We start from the raw sequence: 22,667 nt of genomic DNA on the forward strand, positions 1-22,667 counted from the left end.
GGAAGTGAAATTCACAGGAAGCTGTGTTGGCCTGCCCCATCCACCGCATTCTGAATTGCTGCCTTCACTCCTATTGTCTCAGGTTAGATTGTGCTCACTTCAGGGGCTGGCTTGCTGCACTTTTCCTCTTGCTGGGGAAGGCACCGTGGCTGGAGTTGGACGGCAAGTGAAGGGATTAGTTGTGCTGTGACATTCTTCTGGCTGGCTCTCCAGATATTACATCTTTCCTCATTCATTGCAGGATAATGCGTCCGGATGATGCAAACATCGCAGGGAACGTCCATGGGGGGACCATCCTGAAAATGATCGAAGAGGCAGGTGCCATCATCAGCACCCGGCACTGCAATTCCCAGTCAGGGGTATGTACTGTTGCGGCCAGAGCATGTCCATTCCAGCTGCAACTGTTGACACAGGGTCAGTGTAAAACTGCCCAGCCTCATGTTATTTACTCACAAGTTTGAAGGGACCCAAATAATTCTGTCCATGTTCCACTGAAAATCACAAGAGAACTTCAAGGATGGGAGAAAATCATTGCAGCAACTGACATTAGTGTCCCACATCATATAGCGTGTGTGCCTTTTCCGTTCCCATGGGTGTTCTCTGTAAATGATGACGTTTGTATGTGTCTGATGTTGTACAGGATGTTTATTGTGGCTGTGTTGCTCTTGGAACCTTCACCTTTGCACTTCCGGCTTCTCTTCACTTAGTCATGCAGCCTTAGCTTCTGTTTCTTGCATGATCAGTCCGAAGGCAGTAAATGAGTGAGGAACCCGGCCCTTAACTCTGTGTACATAGACAGCTGTCTGATCGTGTATGTCGTTGGTGTCATTTTCTTTAGAAATACCATCTAGTGGAAAACACTGGGAAGTTTCAGATGTCAGCAGCACTTTCTATTGGCATGCTATGGGTGAAACTACCTATTTCCTTCCTCTTTCCATTTCATTTAAAAATGAATGGCCCTGTGTTCCTTATAGTTCGGAAGACCTAAAACTTGCGAGTGGCTGAGGAGCACACTTGGATAGTGAGTTACCTCCCAAGCTTTGAGATTTCTTGGGGTATGTCTACATCTACAATTTTGCAGCGCTGGTTGTTACAGCTGTATTAGTACAGCTGTATAGGGCCAGCACTGCAGAGTGGCCACACTTACAGCAACCAGCGCTGCAAGTGGTGTTAGATGTGGCCACACTGCAGCGCTGTTGGGCGGCTTGCAGGGGGGTTCGGGGAATGCGAGAGCAAACCGCGGGGAAGGAGACCTGCTTGCGGGGGGGTTCGGGGAATGCGAGAGCAAACCGCGGGGAAGGAGACCTGCTTGCGGGGGGGTTCGGGGAACACCGGAGCAAACCGCGGGGAAGGAGACCTGCTTGCAGGGGGGTTCGGGGAACGCGAGAGCAAACCGCGGGGAAGGATACCTGCTTGATTACCAGAGAGGCTTCCTCAGGTATGCTGGGATACCTGCTTATTCCACGGAGGTCAAGAAAAATGCTGGTGAGTGTCTACACCTGATGACCAGCGCTGGATCACCAGCGCTGGATCCTCTACACCCAAGGTTCGACCGGGTGTACGGCCAGCGCTGCAAACAGGGAGTTGCAGCGCTGGTAATGCCCTGCAGATGTGTACACCTCCTAAGTTGCAGCGCTGTAACCCCCTCACCAGCGCTGCAACTTTGTGGTGTAGACAAGGCCTTGGAGAGAGAAGCACTGTACTTCTCTCACACTCAGCCTCTTCTCTTTCCACTTCAGAAACAGAAGTTCTGTGTCTATTTCACAGAGAACTGGTACGCCCAAAGCCAGACTGGACTGATACCTTCAAAGACTTGCAGCTTATCTGTGATCTTTCTATTGATATTCCAAAAGGGCCTGTCTTCTGAGGTCTTTAAAGGGCTGTCTTAGACTTCAAGGTACCTTTGTCACCTTTCAAAGGTGGGTGTTGGGGAAATAAGCTATTGGTCAATGCCCTGGCCATTGGAATGTAGTAATCTTCACTCTTGGAGAAGTGTTGTCGGATTTAGAACATTCCTATTCTTTTAAATTGCTGTTAGCAGAGATGTTTCCATAACTTGTTACAGAGTGCATGTGGTCTGCTGTCCTCTGCATAATATCTGTCAGTGATGGGGAATCTGGCATGACCCCTTGGGAAATCGTTCCAGTGGTCAGCCATTCATCATTAAAAATTTGCAACTTATTTCCAGTCTGAATTTGTCTAGCTTCAACGTCTAACCAGTGGTTTTAGACTCTTCTCTGCTGGATTGAAGAGACCATCATTAAATATTTGTTCCCTATGTAGGTACATCACGTTATCCCTTAACTGTCTCTGTTTAGTTTGATCTCCATGAGTGTCAATAGAAGGGCAGGTTTTCTAATCCTTTAATCATTCTCGTGGCTTTTCTCTGAAACAGTCTCCAATTTATCAACATCCTTCCTGAATTGCAGGCTCCAGAACTGGACAAGGATTCCAGCAGCGGTCAGACAAGTGCTGAATACAGGAGTAAACCTCTCTACTCCTACTTGAGATTCCGCTGTTTATACATCTGAGGATCACATTGGGTCTTTTGGCCACAGCATCACACTGGGAGCTCATGTTCAGCTGATTATCCACCACAATCCCCAAATCTTCTTCCATCACTGCTTCCCGGGGTCTCCCACCCTGTCAGTATGGCCTGCATTCTGTGTTTCTAGATGTATACATTTACATTTAGCTGTATTAAAGTGCACAGTTTGCTTGTGCCTGGTTTACCATGCAGTGCAGATCGTTCTGAGTCAGTGACCTGTTCTCTTCATTATTTACCAGTCCCCCAATTTTTGTTATTTGCAAACTTTTATCAGTGATCTTGTGTTTTCTTCCAGGTCATCAATAAAAGTGTTAAATAGCGTAGGGCCAGGAACCAATCCCTGTGGGATCCCACTGGAAACATGCCCATTCAGTAGTGATTCCCCATTTACAGTTACATTAACACCTATCCGTGGGCCAATTGTTAATTCATTTAATGTGCGCCCTGTTAACTTTATATCATGTAGTTTTTAATCAAAATGTCCTGGTACTAGGTCAAATACCTTACAGAAGTTTGTTACATCAACACTATCACCTTTATCTGCCAAACTTATAATTGCATCAGAAAAATATATCAAGCCAGTGTGACATGGTCTGTTTTCTATAAGCCTATGTTGCTTTTAAATTAATTACATAACCTAATGTAAAGAAGGGTAAACTTCCTTCAGTTTAGCTTAATTCATGTTCAGAGTCAATTAAAAGCTAAAAGGATTAGTGTTTACGTGGGTTTATTGTGGTTTAATTTATCTAGTTCAAATTTGTACTTTTAGTTAATTCTGAATAACTTTCCTGGCTGTCTCTGTGTAGACATGCCTGAGATGTTGTCATAACTCTGCCTATCTTTGTGTTACAATATAATTTCTACAGGTTCTTAGTCACTCTCAAATACAATATAAAGTTTTCACCTCTTACTATATCCTTCAACAATCTTTGCCCAGCTACAGTGTCTTGTAGCATTGATCACTACTGTGTATACTCTCAGAGGCCATAAGTCACTTCTATGAAAAGTAATAACTACAGGTTTTTAAGAGGCCTGTCATGACTAAGGGAAACGCTGTCTGGAATTGCTAGCTAGAGACTTCCTGTGGGTCTTGCTGATTATTTGTCTCTGACTTTAACTGGAGCAGTCTCATCTTAGCCAGCTAATGTAATTGAATGACTTCTTAATTACTGTGTTAGCCCTGCCCCTCTTCCCTCCAGGCTAAGAGGACCTGTTTCCTAGAACTGGAAGGGATCCTGAAAGGTCATTGAGTCCAGCCCCCTGCCTCCACTAGCAGGACCAAGTACTGATTTTTGCCCCAGATTCCTAAGTGGCCCCCTCAAGGATCAAACTCGCAACCCTGGGTTTAACAGACTAATGCTCAAACCAGTGAGCTATCCCTCAGGCTAAGAGGAGGCAGCTAGCTAGCTACTTCAGGGCAGGCCCTGCTCTGCTGGTGAATCAGTCCTTGCAGGAGGGGGCTCTGCTCCTGATTGTGGCCTGTAGAGACTAATAAAGTGTAAACAAGTAAACCTACAAATGATAACAAAATACATGACTACAAACAAGCATCCAGCAACCCTTCTCAGCCCCAGCAAAGCCTCCTTTGGAAACATCTTCCTAGTGTCTCCCCAGCCTTCACTTAGTGCACCGGCCCAGAGCGTGTTAGGTGGGGCAGAGGGAGAAGGTGCTCCTTGCAGCATGTCCTAGTCACCAAATCTTAGCTCTGGCAACTCAAGGGCTCTGCAGTTCCTGAACCTGCCTGAACTTGGAGCTGTTTGGCTAGATGCCAATGGAGCAGCCTGCCCCATGGGGCTTGATTCTGCAATCTAATCTGTGGGTGTGGATCTTTGCACTGCTATTGACTTCATGGGGGCTCCAGGTGGGCATGAGTCTACCTGGATGACTCCAGTTATAGGCTCAGAGTCTGACTGCACGCCCCTCTTCTGTTTAAACATGGGAGCTATGCAGCTCCTAGGCTGCATCTGAATGGGGCCCCTTTTTCTGAAAGATGTACAGCAGCTTGATCTGCCCCCCTGCACTTCCAAAATACCTCTCCTCTGGAGGCAACTAGCTTCTATAGGAATACTGATCCTATACAGCACTTCAAAGTTTGTGTTTCATCTTGGTAGACTTCAAAGTAACTTTCCTCTGGTGAGATGAAGATTTCAGATAAACTGTTTGACATACAGCCCAGTTCTACAATAGGAAGGTGGAAGAAGAAACTAGAGATGATTAAACTGATCAGTTTGAACTTTGCTGATGAGGGAATGTTGAGTGACTGGCTTTGTTGCTAGCCTTTTTCCAATTAGCTATTGGTATATTGAATTTCCATAAACTGGTGACATAATGTCATTTTAAGACTCTGCTGCTTTCCTCGAAAGTGGCCTCAAGTATTTGGATTTTTGTCTTTGCAGGGAGGGGGTGTAGTCAGACATAGTGTGTCTGTGGTAAAACTCTGAATATTTGTTTAAGTTGCTGATTTGTGAGCCTTTTCCGAACTGCTGCTTTCTAGGATGGTCTGATTGAAACCTGATTGGACTAACTTGTTGGCCACAAGGTCTGCCTTGCACCTGATTTTGTCTGAAGGCCTTGGAGGGAGGTGCTGCAAGGGAAGTTTGCAAACTGTAAGAATCAAGGGTAAGGCCAAGAAGCCTTTTTAGTCAACACCTGAGAGAGATTCTGGAATCTGTCTCCAAGACTGATTTCCTTGCAGAGAGGAAGTCACGACATGAATGAGCCATGCCAGCCTGTGACCCATCTCTCCCTGCCCCGGAGGGACGCTCTCTAGCAAGAAACACTGTGCCAGCGGAACACCAGCATCTCACTCCTTGGCTGCAGTTCCATCTCCTACTCTCCATGTCCAGGAACCTGCGAGAGCTGAAGAGGCTGAATTCTGTTATCTTCATCTTTTCCCCTTTGCTGTCACTTCCAGACCCTAGAATTAAAAGGTTGTGTGCAGGCCTGTGTGTGACACCATCCCTAAAATCCACACCAGGCAAGCACCTGAAAGTGTGTCTAGGGCTTTTAAAAACTTGAATATTGTCTTCTAAGGGAACTTATTAAAGTGTGTTCTGTATCTAAATATCCTGAGACTTGATGTTATCTGTCTGCTTAATGAGTTGTGAAACTTCTCCTTATCAAACATGTTCTGTGGGTCTATATTATAATATTGTATGGTGGGGGGATAGGAGGGCAATGTTAGCCGTCACGCAAAATAAAGTCTAAGAAGAAAGCTTCATAATTCTTTGGTCTTGTGGGTCAGACGTTAGAGGGTTTGGTTTCCTCGTTAAGATTTTTAACCATTCATATTATATATTTGGTAACATTCTTTAGTTGGGGTCTATAACCAAATAGCAGCAACCACAGAAGACGCCTTCCTAGAATTTCTATAAGGACTGATGACTTTTAGCATTAATTTGGCTTAGTTCTGGTACTGGAGTGGAATTTAACTTGGTGATTTGATAGTTGTATTGCTTTATTCTCTGATGTTAGAGATGCTTTATTCATTTCATTAAGTGTTTTTTAATAAAAGTGACATTGACTCACATTTTTTTTTCTTTAAGCAACTTTCGTCTGTCATCTTTGCTCTAAAAGCCTGACCAGCTCCCCCAACTGGTCTCTTGCTCCCACAGACAGCTGGCCATGCATGCACAGAGCAGGCTGCCTTAGCAGTGGGCTTGGAGAATCTCAGAAATCAGAGTGGCACTGAATGAACGCTGGCTGAGACGAGTTAGACAGAGGCCTGGCAGGGTTTGATATAAACGTCAATTTCAGCTCCCACGCTGAAATGGATGAAAAAATTCATTGGTAACAGTCAGCATGAGTGCAGCCTCTGTCACGAGGGAGCCTCCTTCAGCCCTGTTGTCAGTGCTGGGAACCCTCTGTAGCCCTGCTGTGAGCTCTGCCTAACCCCAGCTCTGACCCCACCCCTTTCATTTTTTTGCAACTGTAAGAATTTTTGTATTGGAAAAATTAAAATAATCAATTGCCCCTCCCTCCAAAAAAAAGGGGTTCTGCCGAGCCTAGTTATACAGCACTAACAGGGGCCGCCTGGCCTGTAGCTGAGCCTTTTTAACACAGGTTCTGGTGGGATCTGGTGTAGCATGAGTCTTTCTCTCATGGGGGATGGAGGCCTGCATTTGGACCCAGGTTGCTGTATGCAGATGACATTGATAATTTAAGTGCAGACAAAACTGCTGTGGTAGAAATGAAGGTCTTGGATGATTTAGTTGGGGATTGGCTTTGAGCAGGGGGTTGGACTAGATGACCTCCTGAGGTCCCTTCCAATCCTGAGATTCTGTGATTCTCGATCTCCTTACCGCAAGGCAGGACAGGCTCTGAGGTTGGCAATAGGAATTAGCTAGTAACTCCTAGGTGACTGAGCTTGCTCTTGGAGGTGGAGATAGTTCAGTTTCACAATTCTAAGATCCAGACTTTCTGTGGGTGCCTTAATCTTAGGATACCCCTTTTGAGCCCTAGGATCTGACTTCCAGAGGTGCTGAGCATCCACAATTCCAGCTGGGTCCCATGTTAGTTGCAGGCTTGCAGCACCTCTGAAAAGTTAGTCTCCATTTTAGCACCCACAGTCAGTGGGTGTTTCTTAGTTTGGCCAAATAAAAATATTGTCAGTTCTACAAAATCCTTTTCCTTTACTGAGTTGCCAGCAGGTGGCAGTGCAGCCCCTCACTTTGCTCATAGAATAGGGCTTTTTGAGCAAAACCAGAGGAGTGAATTCTATTCCTCTCTACATGTGCCTGCTCCAGGAAGGCTCCTGAGGCTGGCTGGATGGCTTATTGTATAAATTGTGGCAACTTAAACCCCCTGAATAGTAAAGCAAAATGACGCTTGTCTGTTCCCCTGACTGGCTCAATGGGGGTAGGCTTCTGTGTTCCTCTGTCTCTCTAAGCACCTTGATTTCCCTGGCTTGTTTAGTTTCCATGCTCTGTGATTAGAAGAACCCCTTCTAGCCCCTTGCAGATCATAAGGGTTTAAGTGTATTTACACTTTCCAGCTCTCTGGTAAACATGTAGCATGCAGGCATCCTCTCTTAAACATATGTTTACTTACGTTACATTGGGCACCTGTTCGCACCGTTAGTTCTTTCTCTTATAAAAATATTGATAACTCAGTGGCAAAACAAAACTTGAGTTGTGTGCACAGAGTCCACGAATTTTATTTAATCTCTTCATTCAGCAGCCACCAAATTCAGTCCAACTGTAAATTTTAGGTCAAAGCTAGTTCTGAGCCAGAATTAAAAAACAAAAACCAAACCCAGAAAAACAATCCCCCTAACTAAACAAGGAATGTTTGGCAGAGTCCCAGGACAGGGAACATTTTTATTTTTGTGTTTAATGAGTGAAAGGATTAACCTAAATCAAACATTTCTGCTGGACTGAGATACCATTTGCCAAGATTGAGCCAGGACTGATTTTATATTTTGGCTGTGTTCTAAAGGGTTGGAATATGCCAGGACCAAGATAATGATGGGAGATCAGATTAAGTCTGTAATTCAGGTGGAGTCTCTCTCATAGTGGGAAGTCTGGTTCAATTAAACAGAGGGTCTCTTGTCCCCACTCCCAATTCCAATACTGGTTGTTCATCAGTCTGCATTGATGAAGTGCAGAGAGCCCTTAGCAGCACTGTGGATGGTGCAGGACTTTGTAAAGAGCTCCTAGTTAGTTATCCTACCTTAATATGGTGTGTGGTGAAGATGGAGTGACAAGCTTCTGCCTTTCAGAGGTATTCCACGCTCTTCCTCTGCCATTGGGTCTAGCTGGTGTTACGATTCTGGGTTCGGTGCACTAGACACTGTCTCACCATGATTTGTCTGCACTTTGTAGGAGCACTGTGTGGCTGCGCTGGCCCGTGTGGAGCGTACAGACTTCCTCTCACCCATGTGCATTGGCGAAGTGGCTCACGTGAGTGCAGAAATCACTTACACCTCCAAACATTCCGTGGAAGTTCAAGTCAACGTGCTCTCTGAAAACATCCTCACAGGTAACTTCTGATGCTGCCATGTTCCGTTTGCTTCATGCTCTCCCAAGGAATGAACAAACTTCCCCAAAGTAGATTAATTGTCAGGAGTCTTGCTCTTGCCTTATGGGGCCCTAGGAGCCTGATTTCCAGCTCTGTACTGAGGTACCTTTAAAAAAATCTCTTCTCTGTTTCACATCTGCAAAGCCAATTAAAAACGATGGGCACTCCCCAGCTCCTTCTGTCTGTCTATTAATCAGCAACTGAATACTGGATGGCTGTGTGGGTTTTCCATCTGTCTGACAACATCCTTCTCTGATAATCTGTCATCGTTGGTAGTAATCTACCAGTCCCATTCAGGTGGTGTGGACTCTCCCTTGCGCACTTGGAACACTGTGATGAGATGTGATAGGCCAGTCCCAAGCAGCTCGCCCTGGGGAGGGGATCCTGGAGCAAGGGGAACCTAGGTAATGAATCTGGAGACTAACAGGCAAAGGCTGAATGGCCTGGTAAGGAAGGTCTTGGACGGTAATGAGCAGCTAAGTTAACCTTCTCTAACCGGGATCGGCTCTCTAGAGAAGTCTAGCGGGATAGCTTGTGGCAGTCTGTGCTCGGGTGCTCTGGGAAAGGTGAACTCCCCTTTCGGAGGTGAGGGCCATTATGCAGTAGCTGCCTCCTGATTTGCCTCTACCTGGAAACTGTGCAGTGATAATTACAGAGCTGGTTTCCAGGTGGCTAGGCCAGTTCAGCGAAGAGCGAAAGGGCAGTTTTGACTTGTTCAGCGTTTCTGGACAATACCCAGGCAGACTCTTGCTAGGATCCGTGTAACCTTCGTGTCATCGCTACGTTTCTGCACTGAGGCCTCCTGAGCAGTTCCCAGAACGCACCAGTCAGGGTTTCCTGGGTGCTTCAGTCCATGTTTGCAGGAGGAGAGCAATCACATAAACCCAGTTCTTCCTCCTTTGAGTGCTCCCAGCACTCTGGCACTGGTGCCAAGCTATTCCCTAGGTGATAGGTTTTTCCTTTACTTATGGCCAGTGTGGAATCTGTATGGGCTGTGAAGCAATTTAAATAGGGGTCTGTGGCAAGCTCCGTATTGCCATTGGTGGCTTCACAGAGAGCCAGAGAGAGGAGGAAGGGATCTCCTTGCAGGGTGTGGAAATACGTGTAAAAGGTTCTGATAAGGACCTGCCTACACTATATATACACCTCAGGAGGTTTGGTAAATGTGTAGCTGTCCTCTGACTTAGTTACAACATGATGCCAAGCAGTAGCATAGTTGGAACCTTAACCATGTCTTGTAGCCAAGCTAACGTCTTGGAACTATCCATGGTTCCAGCAGTGTCGCTGTCCAGTGATAACTTCTGCCGTTGCCTCTGCAATCTCCTCAAGTTTCAGAATGAAGATGCTTGAGCTAACAAAGGCATATTTTGTGTGAGCAATCCTAGTGGTAAACTAGCCCCAAGACAGAATGACTTCTATGTTCTTGTGCTAGTGTAGTCCATGGGGAAAGCTCTGTAACCAGTATTAAGTTTTTTCTGGCTCATGTTTTCCTGGGAAAGGCTCCAACCTATCTTCAGTGGTAAGGAAGAACTAGGATGTAGCATGACAGTAGCAGCGTGCTGTAGGGTCATCCTGAGTCTATTCTTGTTAGATAGATAGGTTGCCAGTGATACTGACACAATCTAAGACTATAGCTAGCAGATAACTAGATAAAAGCCTAGAAGACAAGGTGGTTTGCAGTCTTGTAACCATGTAGGTCCCAGGATATTAGAGACACAAGGGCCAGACCTGGGACCTGAGCAAGAGCTCTGGGTAGCTCAAAAGCTTCTCTTTTCACCAACAAAAGTTGTCCAATAAAAGCTATTACTCCCCCCCCCCCCCCCACACACACCTCTCTAGAAGGCAGGATGGCAGTTCTGCTGTAATGTCAGCATTATACTTCTGCATGACAGTTAAGACTTAGTGCTGTGTCTATGAAGAAAGATGTGCCATGCAAGTCAGGCCCCTTTGGTTGTGTGGGCTGTGAAGTAACCGAATAAATGATTTTACAACTGTAAGGAGAATATTACGGTGTCTCTAGTTGTACAGATGGGCTTTGCAGTGAGTTACTCTGGCAGAACATGCTGGCCATGTGGCAAGAATAACATGGCTGATGAAGTCAGCTTGGGACTTCAAGCTAGAGCAGGGTGGGAGGGGAGCAGTGCTTTACAAAACCCTGAACTCTGAAGAAAGCCTTCTTTTACTGTAAAAGTGATTGGAGTGTGGCTTTGTCTTCTCCCTCTTGCCTGGTTCAGGTGTAGTGATCTCTTGGGTTTTGAATACCTGTTTCTTGCTTTTTTTCCTGGTAGTAAGAATCTTCTCCTCATTGGTGGAGAAGGAAGCTTTCTTTGTTTCTCTTTCTAAGCCTGCCTGACTTGCAGTAGGGGCACAGTGGGGGGTGATACCTGTGCTTTGCGAGTCTGTCTAGCCCTGACAAGTTTGCTTGACGTATTTAAATGTAGTTTGATGCTACATAAAGAGCATCTAGCAATCAGTGTCTATGTAACCATTAGGGAAGTGCCCGTTCAGGCTAAGCCAAGTGTGTGAACATCAGACACATCTTCTGGGCTGCTGAAATTGTCAGAACTCCACTTGGCTCTAGTTGCAGTTGTTTTCTCAGTGCAGTGATGTTTAAATGCGTAGTCACAAAAGAAGACTGCAGTTCAATGTGGGGCTGTGATTTTCTTTAGAATTTACTGTTCCTTTGAAGAAAGCAGTCCCGCATGGTGGTGTGCTCTTAGTGTTCAACTTGTGTGTCTAATTAGACCTCTTGAGAGGTGATAGCATACGCGGTAAATATTTAGTTTTACATTTTAATAGTGATGAGAGGAGGATGGGCAGGAAAAATTACTGCCATCTATGCTGTGTGTCAACGACAGTGTGTGATTTCTCACCACCTCTAAGTTGCCCTGGCATCTGATCTGCTATCTGCATCAGCATGTTTGGTCTGCATTAGGTTTGGAGTAGGTACCACGTCCCTTCTTTGTGTTGCACTCAATGCTCTTGGAAATCGAACAATCACTGTATGTTGATTTAAATTTGTAGGCAGGGTTGTTCTGATCTATTAGAAGAAATACTAATTCTGCAGACTTGGCTGCACCATCACGCTTTAGTTAATCAGGATGGTGTCTTTAGCTTAACAGGATGAACCTTTGGCTGTGGTTTGAGCTGAATATTCTCTTCCCAGGCAGTAGTAACCATGGTAACGCATTTTCATCTTCCCACATGGCAACTGCAGGAGGTTGTGATGGCTGTATACATAAGCTTTTTATATTTCTCTTAAACTGGTGTTTGCGTTGACATAGGCACAACACTCCTTTTGTCAGAATCTCTCGGCAGTGGTGCTACAGACCTGGCATCTTTGCACTCTGAGAAGTGACTTTTTTATAATTGACTCCAAGATTTCTGTTAATCCTAATCTGTTTGTACGTGTGTGCTCTGGAATGTTCCAGTGTTCTCTGGTAAAGTCCTACAGGTCTCTTTCCAATATAGAAGAATGAGGGGAAAACGCAACAATTTTCAAACCCAAATGTCAGAATCTCCTGATACCAGCCAACTGTTGAAGGCTCCTTCACACTCAAAGCTTCTGGGGAAAACTATTAAAATGAGCTGAGAGCTTGTGGCTGATTATGTCCTTCCTGCCTTGTCACTTGCTGCACCTGGCTGGCAGTAGATGGGCGCTCTTATCTGTTCTAACGTTACCTTGGAAACTCTCCGCCTTCAGCTGGTGCTGCACAGTGCAGTGCCCAGAATCCCCACCGAAAGCTGCAACCCTGAAGACATGCCCTAAAGCGGGGTGGCTGGGTGGGGAGGAGCTCAGCAGTGCAGAAGCTCCTGCATTCTGTCTAATACTACAGTTAGTTTACATGGAACACATGTTCCTGGGAAACTGCTGTCTCTTGCATGTACATTGGGGATTCTGAATGGCCTGACATGAAGTGCTGCTGGCTCAGGTGAGACCTCTTAGCTTTCTAACCCTTAGTGTTGGCCTGACCCTGGCTGTTAATGGAATGAATGAATGGGGGCGGGGAATAAGGGGAGTGAAGAGAGCAGCCTGGCTGTGAAGGCTCTGGCTGGCCTGCTGGGCACAGGTACAACCAATGCTTGTCTGCAGCTTTCTTGAAAACTTGCTGCCTCTTGGCCTTCTCGCTGGAATGCAGGTGATCGCGGTACAGTTCGCAATGGACAACAGCCCAGTTTGCAAACTACAGTCGATAACTGAGCTGAAATAGCAGCAGGGCTGTGTGGATTTGGGTGTGTGCTAGCAAGAAGGCCCAATGGGGGTGACCACCCCTTCATCCCAGTGTAGGGCTAAGGGAAGGGAAAAGTTGCAATCCCCATTGGGCTCCCCCTGTGGCTAGACATAGTAACTCCATTTGGAAGGGCGGGTCTTCCTGTTCTCACTTTCCTTTCGTCTTGATCATTGCCATAGTTTGATGTCTGACTAATCCACCCCCAGCCCTGTCTCTTGGAGCCACCCCCTCTTCCCAGAACCATGATTTAGCATCAGTTCTGTTGTTGCAGCCCCCACACTTCTCTAGAAGGTGGATACTTATTCTAGTGAATTTTTTCAGAGATGTGCGTTGTACTTGTGTCAGGGTGGAAAAAAAAAATCCTGTAAAGTAAATTTTGCAATTAGGTACAATGACTTTAGACTGACAATTTAAAGGAGCAGTTTGTCAGCAAAATGTGACTTTAAAAACAATGTTTCGCCCCTAGGTTTCATCATCTTGTGACTTCAAACTGCAAAAATATTTAAATCTCTGGTTTTGCATGAGGAAACTAGTGGAAATTGCAGGTCAGCCTAAGCTGTTGATAACAAATAGATTAGATTTGACATCATTTGATTGTAAAAGAAGCAAAGTACTAAACTTAAACTGCGTCAAAAGGTTGTCAAATCATTTCCATTTTTAAGCAAGTTTTTTTTGGCAAACAAATGGCTACTCAATCTTGTAATGTGAACAGTTGTGGAGAACAAAGTCTAGCGTTGGATCTGAGCTTGGTGCGAGTTGATGCAATGTTCTGTTTGAGTAACAGGTCTGGAGGCAATGGTCTAACTCTTGAGCAGAGCAGAATTTTTTTATTCTAATTGCAGCGCTTAAAGGGAGCAACTAGATGAAATAAATCTTGTTTGTATAATACCCTTTGTCTCCTGTTGCCTCTTGTAGCACTGAGGCTGAGCCTGCCTGAGGGTTGGGAGGCTAATCTGAGCAGATATTGTTAGCTGACACCTTTCGTTAATGTCATACCCTTCCAGACCTGTGCAAACCTATCAGTCCCTCCAGTGAAACAGATCAAGAGAAACTAATGGTTGTTTTCCCTCTCTAAATGTTAACCTATGGATTTTTGTGTCTGTGATGCAGCATATTAGAGCATCTTGTTATCCAGTTCATGGCTTGTCCCCTTCCCTTGTGCCTGTAGTGGCATGCTGTGGGATTGTGTTCCACCTGTATAGTCAGTTTCCCTGGTCTTGTGCTGCCTTCATATTGCAAGTCATTCAGAAGCCTCTCAGCATCTTTTATATTGAGAGGGGTTTCTTGCTCCATTGCTCAATGGATTGCAAAGTAACATGTTCACTGACGCAGGCTGAGCAGAGTGAAAAGCATTTGAAAAACCTACACTTTGTATCACCACTGCCGCAGTTTGTCTGCGCTACCCAACTTGAGAGGAGTGTAAAAACTTAGTTGCTCGCTTTCACCTTCTGTTTTTCCTGTTCTGTCACAGTGCTGCCATCTCGGAGGTACCGAGAATGCTTACATCCAGACATCAAACTATTTCTAGGGAAAATTTTTGAAACCTCTTATAAATACTAAATTTTTTATTATTGTAGCCGTCATTTAGGACCTAAGCTAGCAGGTCCTGAATGTATTTTCATATACTGCTCACCTGGACCCTAACTAGTATACATCTTAAAAGGAGCTGAAGAGCCTCATGAGAGGTGTTCTAGGATGACAGGATATTACTGCTAAGGAACAATTTGTGCAGGTTAGTTCAATAGTCTTGAATAGGCTCACCTTCCATTGAGTCTAAGACCGTGTCTACACTGCACTTTCTCTGAAAATTTCCCACTGGTTCCACTGCCACTGGACAGCCCTACGATAGGATCTCCAGCATAGACAAGGCACTACTGTTCCTACTGGTGTATTTAACTCTGCTCATAGCAAGGCTAGATGATGTGGTTCAGGGAAGAAAGCTGCCTGCCCCCGATGCCTCATGTACGCCAGCACTACCATTGGTGTTAATGCCGTGGTACTCCAGGAAAAGCTGTGTCTGGGCCATCTACACTGAAGCTAACAGTCCATAGTAATAACCCACAGCTCTGTAAATGAGCCACTGGCCTTGATGCTTGTTGACTTGCAGTATGTGGAACAGTCGTGAAACCTTACCTTTATTGATTGTATTGATATTTAAGTGATTTCGCCGTGCTGTGAATGTGATGTAAAATTTCAGGCTAAAGTTACTAGAGCAACTCTTCTCACTCCTCTTAATACACTTTGGCTATTTCACCTAATGCTTTGAAACAATGAAATGCTACCATAAGTATTGGTCAAATAAACCCTATAGCACTTGTTTCCTTCACAGTTGGAGTGATTTGTGCCTCAGTAGCCCTGAAGTCAGCAAGTGCTGTTTTTTTTTGTTTTTTTTTGAAGAATAGACTGGGCAGCAAGAAGGTCCAGGATGATTTTGGTGCTAGCTTGGAACTCAGGAGACTCAATTTAAGTTCCTCCCTTCACCGCAGACTTCCTGTGTGATCTTGGTCAAGTCATTTAGCCTCTCTGTGCCTCAGTTCCCCATCTGTACAATGGGAATAAATGGTGGATAAATGCTTTAAAGACTGAGGCATTCAGAAATGATAGTGGAGGCCACACACCTAAAATAGGAGACTTGCCTTTTATGCAGTAAAGGTCTCTTCCTGCTTGCTGTCCCAGAGATTTGCATCCAAAAGCAGAATTTGTGTAACAAATTTGGTTAGCTCAATAGTCTACCCTTGTTTCCAGTGGCTTCATTCATGCAAGAGCATCATGATGAGGAATAATTTTGCTTTGACATTTGCCTAGAGTATCCGTAGCAGTAGCCTTGAAAGCCCCATCTGTCTCCCTGATTTACTTAACGCCCTTGTTTTAGAAGTAGACCTAGCTATGCAATCTCAAAGTACTGTTCTTCGGTAGGAGAGACCAGTCACCTAAAAGCACAGTTGGGCAGAAGATTCCTTCACGCAGCAGCAGAGACTCGGGCATCGAGATGCCTGTGAAGCTTCTGCTGCTGTTCAAGGAGCACTGAGACCACCTATAGAAGGCAGGTGTAAAAACATGTCTGGCAATGACAAGACACCATTGAGTCTCCGTGCGTATCGTGGTAACCACCTCAGCAGCACCTTCAGGGAAAAGCAGCAGTAAGCCAGGCTCTGCCCAAGAACAGCAGCAGCTTAATGGCAAGAGCATCACTAACTTTAAGAAAAACAGGTCGACGTGGCAGAGTGTACAAGGGGCAGCAGAGGTTTGAATGCTGGCTGTTGGCACAAAGAAAATCCTGGCTAAGAAGGGGAGCTGCTGCAGCATGCTTTACTGAGCACATTGCTCTAGTTGTTAAACCATGTAGTGGAAGAGAGGGTTGTGAGACGTTTTGGAGACTTGGCACGGTAAATGTTACAGCTCAGCTGACCTTCATGCGTACCTGCATCCAGCTTCCGAAAGAACCTGAGTGTCTTGACTATCCCTGTAGGCATTTCATTTACATGGGGCTTGGAGGTCAGCATGGCTGCTCTTGGCAATGGCAATTCATGCCCATTCCTTTGCAGAAAATATTCATTTGAACCTATAGGCATGCCTCTCCCTAACAATCTCCTCATCTACAAATTGTCAGCTAATAAATACCATGCAAAGAAAGAGAACCTGCTCCCCTGCCTCTCACCTGCAGCACTAACCATACCAGGATTTTCCATTTTGCTAGTCAGTTCGGGCACATGCCTTTATACTGAGCACAGCCAGCTTTGCAATAGTAATATTAAATATCAAAATATTAAACGTATATGATGTGATTGGGGGAGAATTGCAGCTCTTGAGACTTAACATACTCCTTGAATTATGGTTCTTCTGATCATTTGGATTAAAGAATGGGGAAAAATTGTAATGAACTTGTTTTGCATAATTTAGTGCACATTGTTCAGAGGCATGTAAAGGGTCTGCTCGTGTGGTTGCCATGGTAGCAATCTTGTCAGGGTGGTTTTAGTTGGGTGTAACAGTGAATCTTATTCCCAAAAGCCTGTTGTCAGATCCACTCTCAGTCAAAGTGCAGCAGAAAGGTTTTCCATCTTATTTGCCTGTAGTTGAAAAATGGTGCAGAATTGTAGCTAAATGCAACATTTCTATTAGTGACAGGAAGTTTATATGCAGTCCTAGCAGGACCTGGCCTAATGAATGTGATTTGGCAGCATCTGTTCAAGCTCAGTGGGTTTTTACCTGTATTTTGCTCTTGTGTGAGTAGCCTGCTTTCATGGCAGATCTGCTCAGTGGGTGAAACCAGGCCCTGGGATCTGCAGGGAAAGGCTCCTAGCGCCCAGAAAGGTTTGGAGGAAGCCAAGCCGATGTTTGAGAGAGGCTTGTAAGGTGAGCCTGGGAGTCTGGGTACCCTCTTCTTCTTTACTGGGGATGCTTGTTGAAACGCCCACTCTTTTTTTTTTTAGGGAGATGTCTTTCAGGGGACTAGAGAGGCAGTTACCTAGTGCTGACTTGGACTAGTCTCCAGGCTACAGGGACAGGCTTATTGGTTGCAGGCATTAAAAGAATAGTCGGCAGCAACCGTTATGGTGAAAGTCCACGTTTGTAGGGAGAGTAAGTAGAGGGTGTGCCTGGAAGTCTGATTGTCGGTGCTTAGAGCACCCACCCAGACACTGCTTCGTTGCCCGGTCCTATTGCATATTCTTTTGTGTCTGACTCCGGAGCTCCCTTCCCATGTCCCCCATTACCTACAAATGCCTAAACTTCATTGGTTTATAACAATGAGCCGTGTGGGGCAGTTTGGTGTGGCAGGGGGGCTAGCTGCACTGCTACAGATGTGCTTCCCAAAATCCCAGCACCCATCCTGATGCTGGAAGACTGGAGTTTGCCCCTTCAAATTTCAGACAGATGAGACCCTCTCTCTAGTATAGAAATGACTGACACTTGAGCTTGTAGGCTGAGATCCCCACCTGGGAATCTGCATTTGCAATTCAGTGCTTGCTCCACTGTGAAGAAGAGATGATGTAGGGTCCCATGCTGCATGAGGAGGCCACAATGCTACAGATTCTAGATGTGTGCTTTCCTCTGCAGTTTGCCTGACACGCCACAAACTCTCCTGTCTTATAACATGCAGAACTTGCTGCTGGGAATGTTGGAAGGAGATGGCCCAGCTAGCTTCAGCAGGACTAGTGTAGATGGGCCTCACCTATTTCCGACTTAAAGATCTGTCAGCCCATCCCTGGCTGGCTTGTTAATGGCTGTGTTGACAGCAGACCAGTGCATGTGACTGAATGCCCAGACCAGAGGTGAATTACTGTTCATTTATCTAAGAGCTCTGTCTTTGCTGAACAGTTTGCTTGCACCATAGATGCTAGTCTCGGAGCTTGATGGCCTCAGAGTCACTGATGGGTTTGACTTGTGGAAATCCTTAGACATAAAATAATCCTGGCAGAAGGAATTCCATGTTTTGTTATATAGAGGTTTTTGGCAAGATATTTGGAGTTTTTAAATTCAATGTCAGAGATAATTTGGCTCTGAAAACATGACTTTGACTGTTTTGTTTTTTTTTTGAAGCATGCAAGAGCTCATCTGGTCTGCTTTCACATCTGCTTTGTGTAGCCTTCCACTAGCTAATCTTGTACCTGTATGTATTGTGTTTAGATGCTTCTCCAAAGGTAGGAGGCATTAAACTGAGTTTTTAGAAATTGTGCAAAATAAACATTAAACACATTCTTTCACCTCCACAGTGGTTTCAGGTACAGGGCACATTCTAAGCCTTATAAACCTTCAGCAGAAGCTAGTGAACCCTGCAGCACTTGATGATAAAATCCATCTCCTGTGCGTTATACTGGATGCTTGTTTCAGCTAATTAAATGCTAATGATTGCTAGAAATTTGCTTTTAAAAAGGTCACTGTGCTAGCAGGTCAAGGTGCCACTTAGCAGTAACATTGCAGTCAGAGGGCCTGTGTCACTCAAACAGCCTGCTGCACGTATACATTAAGGACAAAGCACTAACTGTCTGTAGGGCTGCTACGGAAGGTTCAGGCATTGCTGGTGCGATAGCCTCCTGCCCATCTCTTGCTGAATGCAGCAGTTGGCGCACCACATTTCTGACAGTCCTAGAATTCCCCAGTCTGACCCAATGTGGCGTAACAGAGTGACTGGGGGTCAGAACACAGCATGTGCTAATGTTGTACTAGAGCCTGTTGATCCTCAGTCTCAAGCCATGACAGTGTCACTTACTAGTATGCAGCTCAAACATGACAGGCACCATAGATGTCTGCTGTAGCAAATGTTCCATGCTTACAGGCCACAAGCAAAAACATGGTGGTTCTTTGCCGTTGTTCAGCTCTTTCTCTCATGCTGGCACATGTTCTCTAGACTAGAGAAGTCTGCTCAAGCCCATTCCCTGGTCATAGACGGGCCCCCAGACCTCAGTGATGCCGTCCCTATGTATTCCTATAGAATGAGCATGGGGAAGGGAAGGCATGAAGCTGTGTGGAGAAAGACCCTAGGCCTTGGGAGGCTTAATTAATGGTTTATACAGCTCTTCGCAATTCTCCAGGCTCTTTGGAGCATCTCCAAGAAATTAGCTGATGTATCAGGCTTCTTGCTTTTGTTACTGATCCTCAACAGTGTAGCTTTCCTTGTACAGAATGTATGCTCTGAAAGTGCTACACAGGTTTCACTGTCACTTGTTTCCAATGTGTCTGTATTTAATTAACACAGCTTTTGCTCTCTTTTTTTAAGGTGCTAAGAGGGTGACTAATAGGGCGACTCTGTGGTATGTGCCTCTTTCGCTAAAGAACGTGGACAAAGTCCTTGAAGTTCCTCCTATTCAGGTAACGACATAGATGTTAGCTCAGAATCCTCACGCTCGGAAGAACTGTGTGTATGCGTTTGCAGAGATTTGGAGTAGGGTGTATTGTATTCCAGTGCCTTAACGTTCATTTTTTTACATGAAAAGTTGACATGTCTACCTCCAGGCCTGTCGGAGCAGGTGCAGCATCAGAGTAACACTAGCTTTGCCATTAAGATATCCCATTTCAGGAGTGTGGGCAGTTGTGTGTTCTCCCTCCCCCCCTTGAGGAAAAGATGCTCTGACTAATGTAAATATCCTCATCACCTTTTTGACTGTACTGAGCCGTGATCTCGGGAAATACTGCACCACAGAAAATGAACCTCCTTATTCCATAGCTCAGTGGGACGTAACCAGTTAATGCAAGGGAGCACGGCAAAAATTACGCTATTGAAGTCTCTCCCTTCTCCTTTAAGTGGGAGAACTGACAGACTTGGCTTTGCAGAAGGAGAGGATGTTGCTTTTCAGGACTCAGCCTGGCTGTTTCCAGAAGGATCTGTAGATGCTTAGAGGCAACAAACTGTATTTTTGAGCTCTGTTTTCACAAGATACAGCGACCAAGATACGTAGACAGGGAAATGGTTCAGTACCTGTGTACAACCCACAAAAAGGCTGGTACTAAATTTACTGGATAAAATAGCTGTGCTTTGAAGAGCAACAAAATGACTATAGAAGAACTCTTTGGCTTTCAAGTAATTAAAGTGCAGGGATGAAAGAGAAGAGTCTGTATTTTGGTGTCAGTGACAAATCCTTAGGGATAAGGATGTAAAAATAAATGACAGACTCCCCATAAACTCGCCTTCTAAATAAACGTATGTTCAGGGAAATGCTTTGTACAACCATGTGTGCGCTAGAAAATCTAGCTGGTCTAGACTAATCACCTGCTAAGTGTCCATGTGTAACGGGGTTCACTCACCACAGTGGTGCCTCCTCCTGGCTGTCTTGGGAATTAGCTCTGTGCCCTCTTCAGGTGGCGTCTTGCTGTCATCACTCCTGCTCAAGAACCCACGTCTCTCCAAGGACTGCAGCGTCCTTTTCAGCAACACAGCCCTCCGTCTGTGCCACGCACTGTGCTCCCCACTTCTGGTGGATCTGCAGTCTGCTGTTCAGCTACTTCCCTTAGTGGCTACTGCAACGAATTGCCTGGTCACTTCCTTGTGGCTCTAGCATCCTCTTTGCCCTTGCCTCAGGGCCTCTGCCTGCAAACCCCAGCAACCAGCCAGGAGCGCTCTCATTCGCCCTGGGCCTGCTCACAGCACTGCTCTGCCCAGGTTGCTGGCAGTTCCCTCAGCCCTCCAGAGACACAGTCCTTCCTCCCCAGGCTCCCAGCAGAGAACTGAACTCCTCTGCCCTGCAGCTCCCTTTTTATATGGGCCTGCTTGGTTCTGATTGGCTGCTTGCTTCAGCCCTTCTCTGGTTGCCTTCTGCAAAGCCTCCCTAGGGCTCTGTTAACTCCTCAGAGCTCAGTGTGGGGCAGGCACGCCATCACAACATAAAATACTTTTGTCAAGTTAGAGTTAGCTTTTCACCCCATCCATGTGTCCTGTAATTCTCCTCCTACAATCAGAGTTCTAACATGTATGCAGTCCTCTAAAATATCTTTTGGTTGGCCCCTTCTAGTGTAAAATAAATAAAACCCCAATCAGATATATCACTGAGTGACCAAAATGTCAGGTTTGAAATACCTGTGTTCTCTGGAGCTACAGGTTTTCAGGACGGTTTTCCACCGCTCCTGAGCTCTTCTGTGTCAAAGCGTTGACTTGGTTTGCTCAGTATTGTGACTTGAGGCCTGAACCAATTTGGCCTGCTTGAGTCAGTGAGAGTCTTTGACTTCAATGGGAGTTGGATCAGGCTCTTGGTGAGGAATTTAGGTAGGTTCTTAAAGGTTAAGAATAGCAGGAAAAAACTGGAAGGTGAGACTAAAGAAAAGATATGTGGAAAACAGGTGGAACTGTCTAGTGAAATTGCAGGATACCTCAAAGGTGAGATTTATGGGCCAATAATGGTGGAAGTCTTTATATTCACTGGTGAATACCACATGTAGTGAACCACTTACTTCTACATGTGAAGTGACCTTTCCTTTGTGGTGGTGGTTCTTACCTTTTGCTTTCTGATAGCATGAGACCTCTCTCCTTCCAGTCCCGAAGGAATTATGCACACTAGTGTTGTCATAAATTATGCAACAATCATTAGTTTACTTTCAAATGATCTTCCATGTTTTGGCACATTGACACAAACTCATTGGTTGCCTGACAGACTCTTGAGGGAACTGTGAACACCAACACAGCTCAGCCATTGGCTCTGCCAACATAGTCATTGGAGTTGCTCTACTTCTGAGTGCCTCAGATTTGCATTGCCAAGAGAGGTGACAGTTAATCCTGTTAATGAGCTGCTCCCTCTGGTATGCTCCACCTCTAAGATTTTTTTCTGTATGTGTTACAGGAAAATTCCTGTGACAGAATGAATTGAGAGTCTAAAGCAGGATATTTTTGTTCTTTACTCAGCAATTGTTTGCTTCAGACTTTGGGTAGCATATTCTCTCTCTCTCTCTCTTTCTCTCCCCCCCACCCTTTACTCAGATGTCTCCTTCCAAGAACTCTTGAGAATTCCCCTGCCAATATGTTGGTGAAAAATTATTTCATCTGGGCAGGAAAGAGGATTCATGTTCCTTTTAACTGGAAAAGATTTGTTGAGCATGGAGCTGTGATCTCAGTTACATCTCTCACACCTAACACATCTCTTCCTTTCTGCCTCCAAATCGGAATAAGTTATCTGATATTTGACTTTTCTTCCAGAGTACTGAGGACTTGAGTCAGTTTCCCAAACATCCTCTCCTCTTACCTTGTCTGAAAGGACTTTAAAATCCCACTCCTTCTGTGACCTTTTATGCAGTTTGTCAAGTTCAGTCTTTGGTCATTTTAGAGGGTTTCAAAAACCCATTGTAACTTGTCATGAAGAGCATTTGCTCGTGCAGAATCTTAAGTGTACAAAGAAAATCCATGGAAAGATTCCACTCAGTTTGGAATCTTAAATTGGGTCATGAAA

The 22,667-nt window shown here is 45.2% G+C and overlaps 1 protein-coding gene and 1 long non-coding RNA gene across 8 annotated transcripts in view; one reads left to right on the top strand and one right to left on the bottom strand.

The window, feature by feature from the left end:
• LOC127038749 (uncharacterized) overlaps window positions 1-22,667 on the bottom strand; it is a 51,718-nt gene that overhangs the window by 16,199 nt on the left and 12,852 nt on the right. The window lies entirely within an intron of this gene.
• Window positions 1-22,667, top strand: part of ACOT7 (acyl-CoA thioesterase 7) — a 105,621-nt gene that overhangs the window by 12,955 nt on the left and 69,999 nt on the right. For 5 of the 7 annotated variants that reach the window (XM_050931610.1, XM_050931608.1, XM_050931609.1 and 2 more), the window contains exons 2-4: window positions 242-359; window positions 8,371-8,527; window positions 19,514-19,605. In XM_050931610.1, coding sequence (XP_050787567.1) covers window positions 242-359; window positions 8,371-8,527; window positions 19,514-19,605 — 367 coding nt within the window. The remainder of the gene's footprint in view (window positions 1-241; window positions 360-8,370; window positions 8,528-19,513; window positions 19,606-22,667) is intronic. The other 2 variants (XM_050931615.1, XM_050931614.1) reach the window with 1 other exon arrangement.

Source organism: Gopherus flavomarginatus, chromosome 21 (assembly GCF_025201925.1).
Source record: "Gopherus flavomarginatus isolate rGopFla2 chromosome 21, rGopFla2.mat.asm, whole genome shotgun sequence".
NCBI lineage: Eukaryota > Metazoa > Chordata > Testudines > Testudinidae > Gopherus > Gopherus flavomarginatus.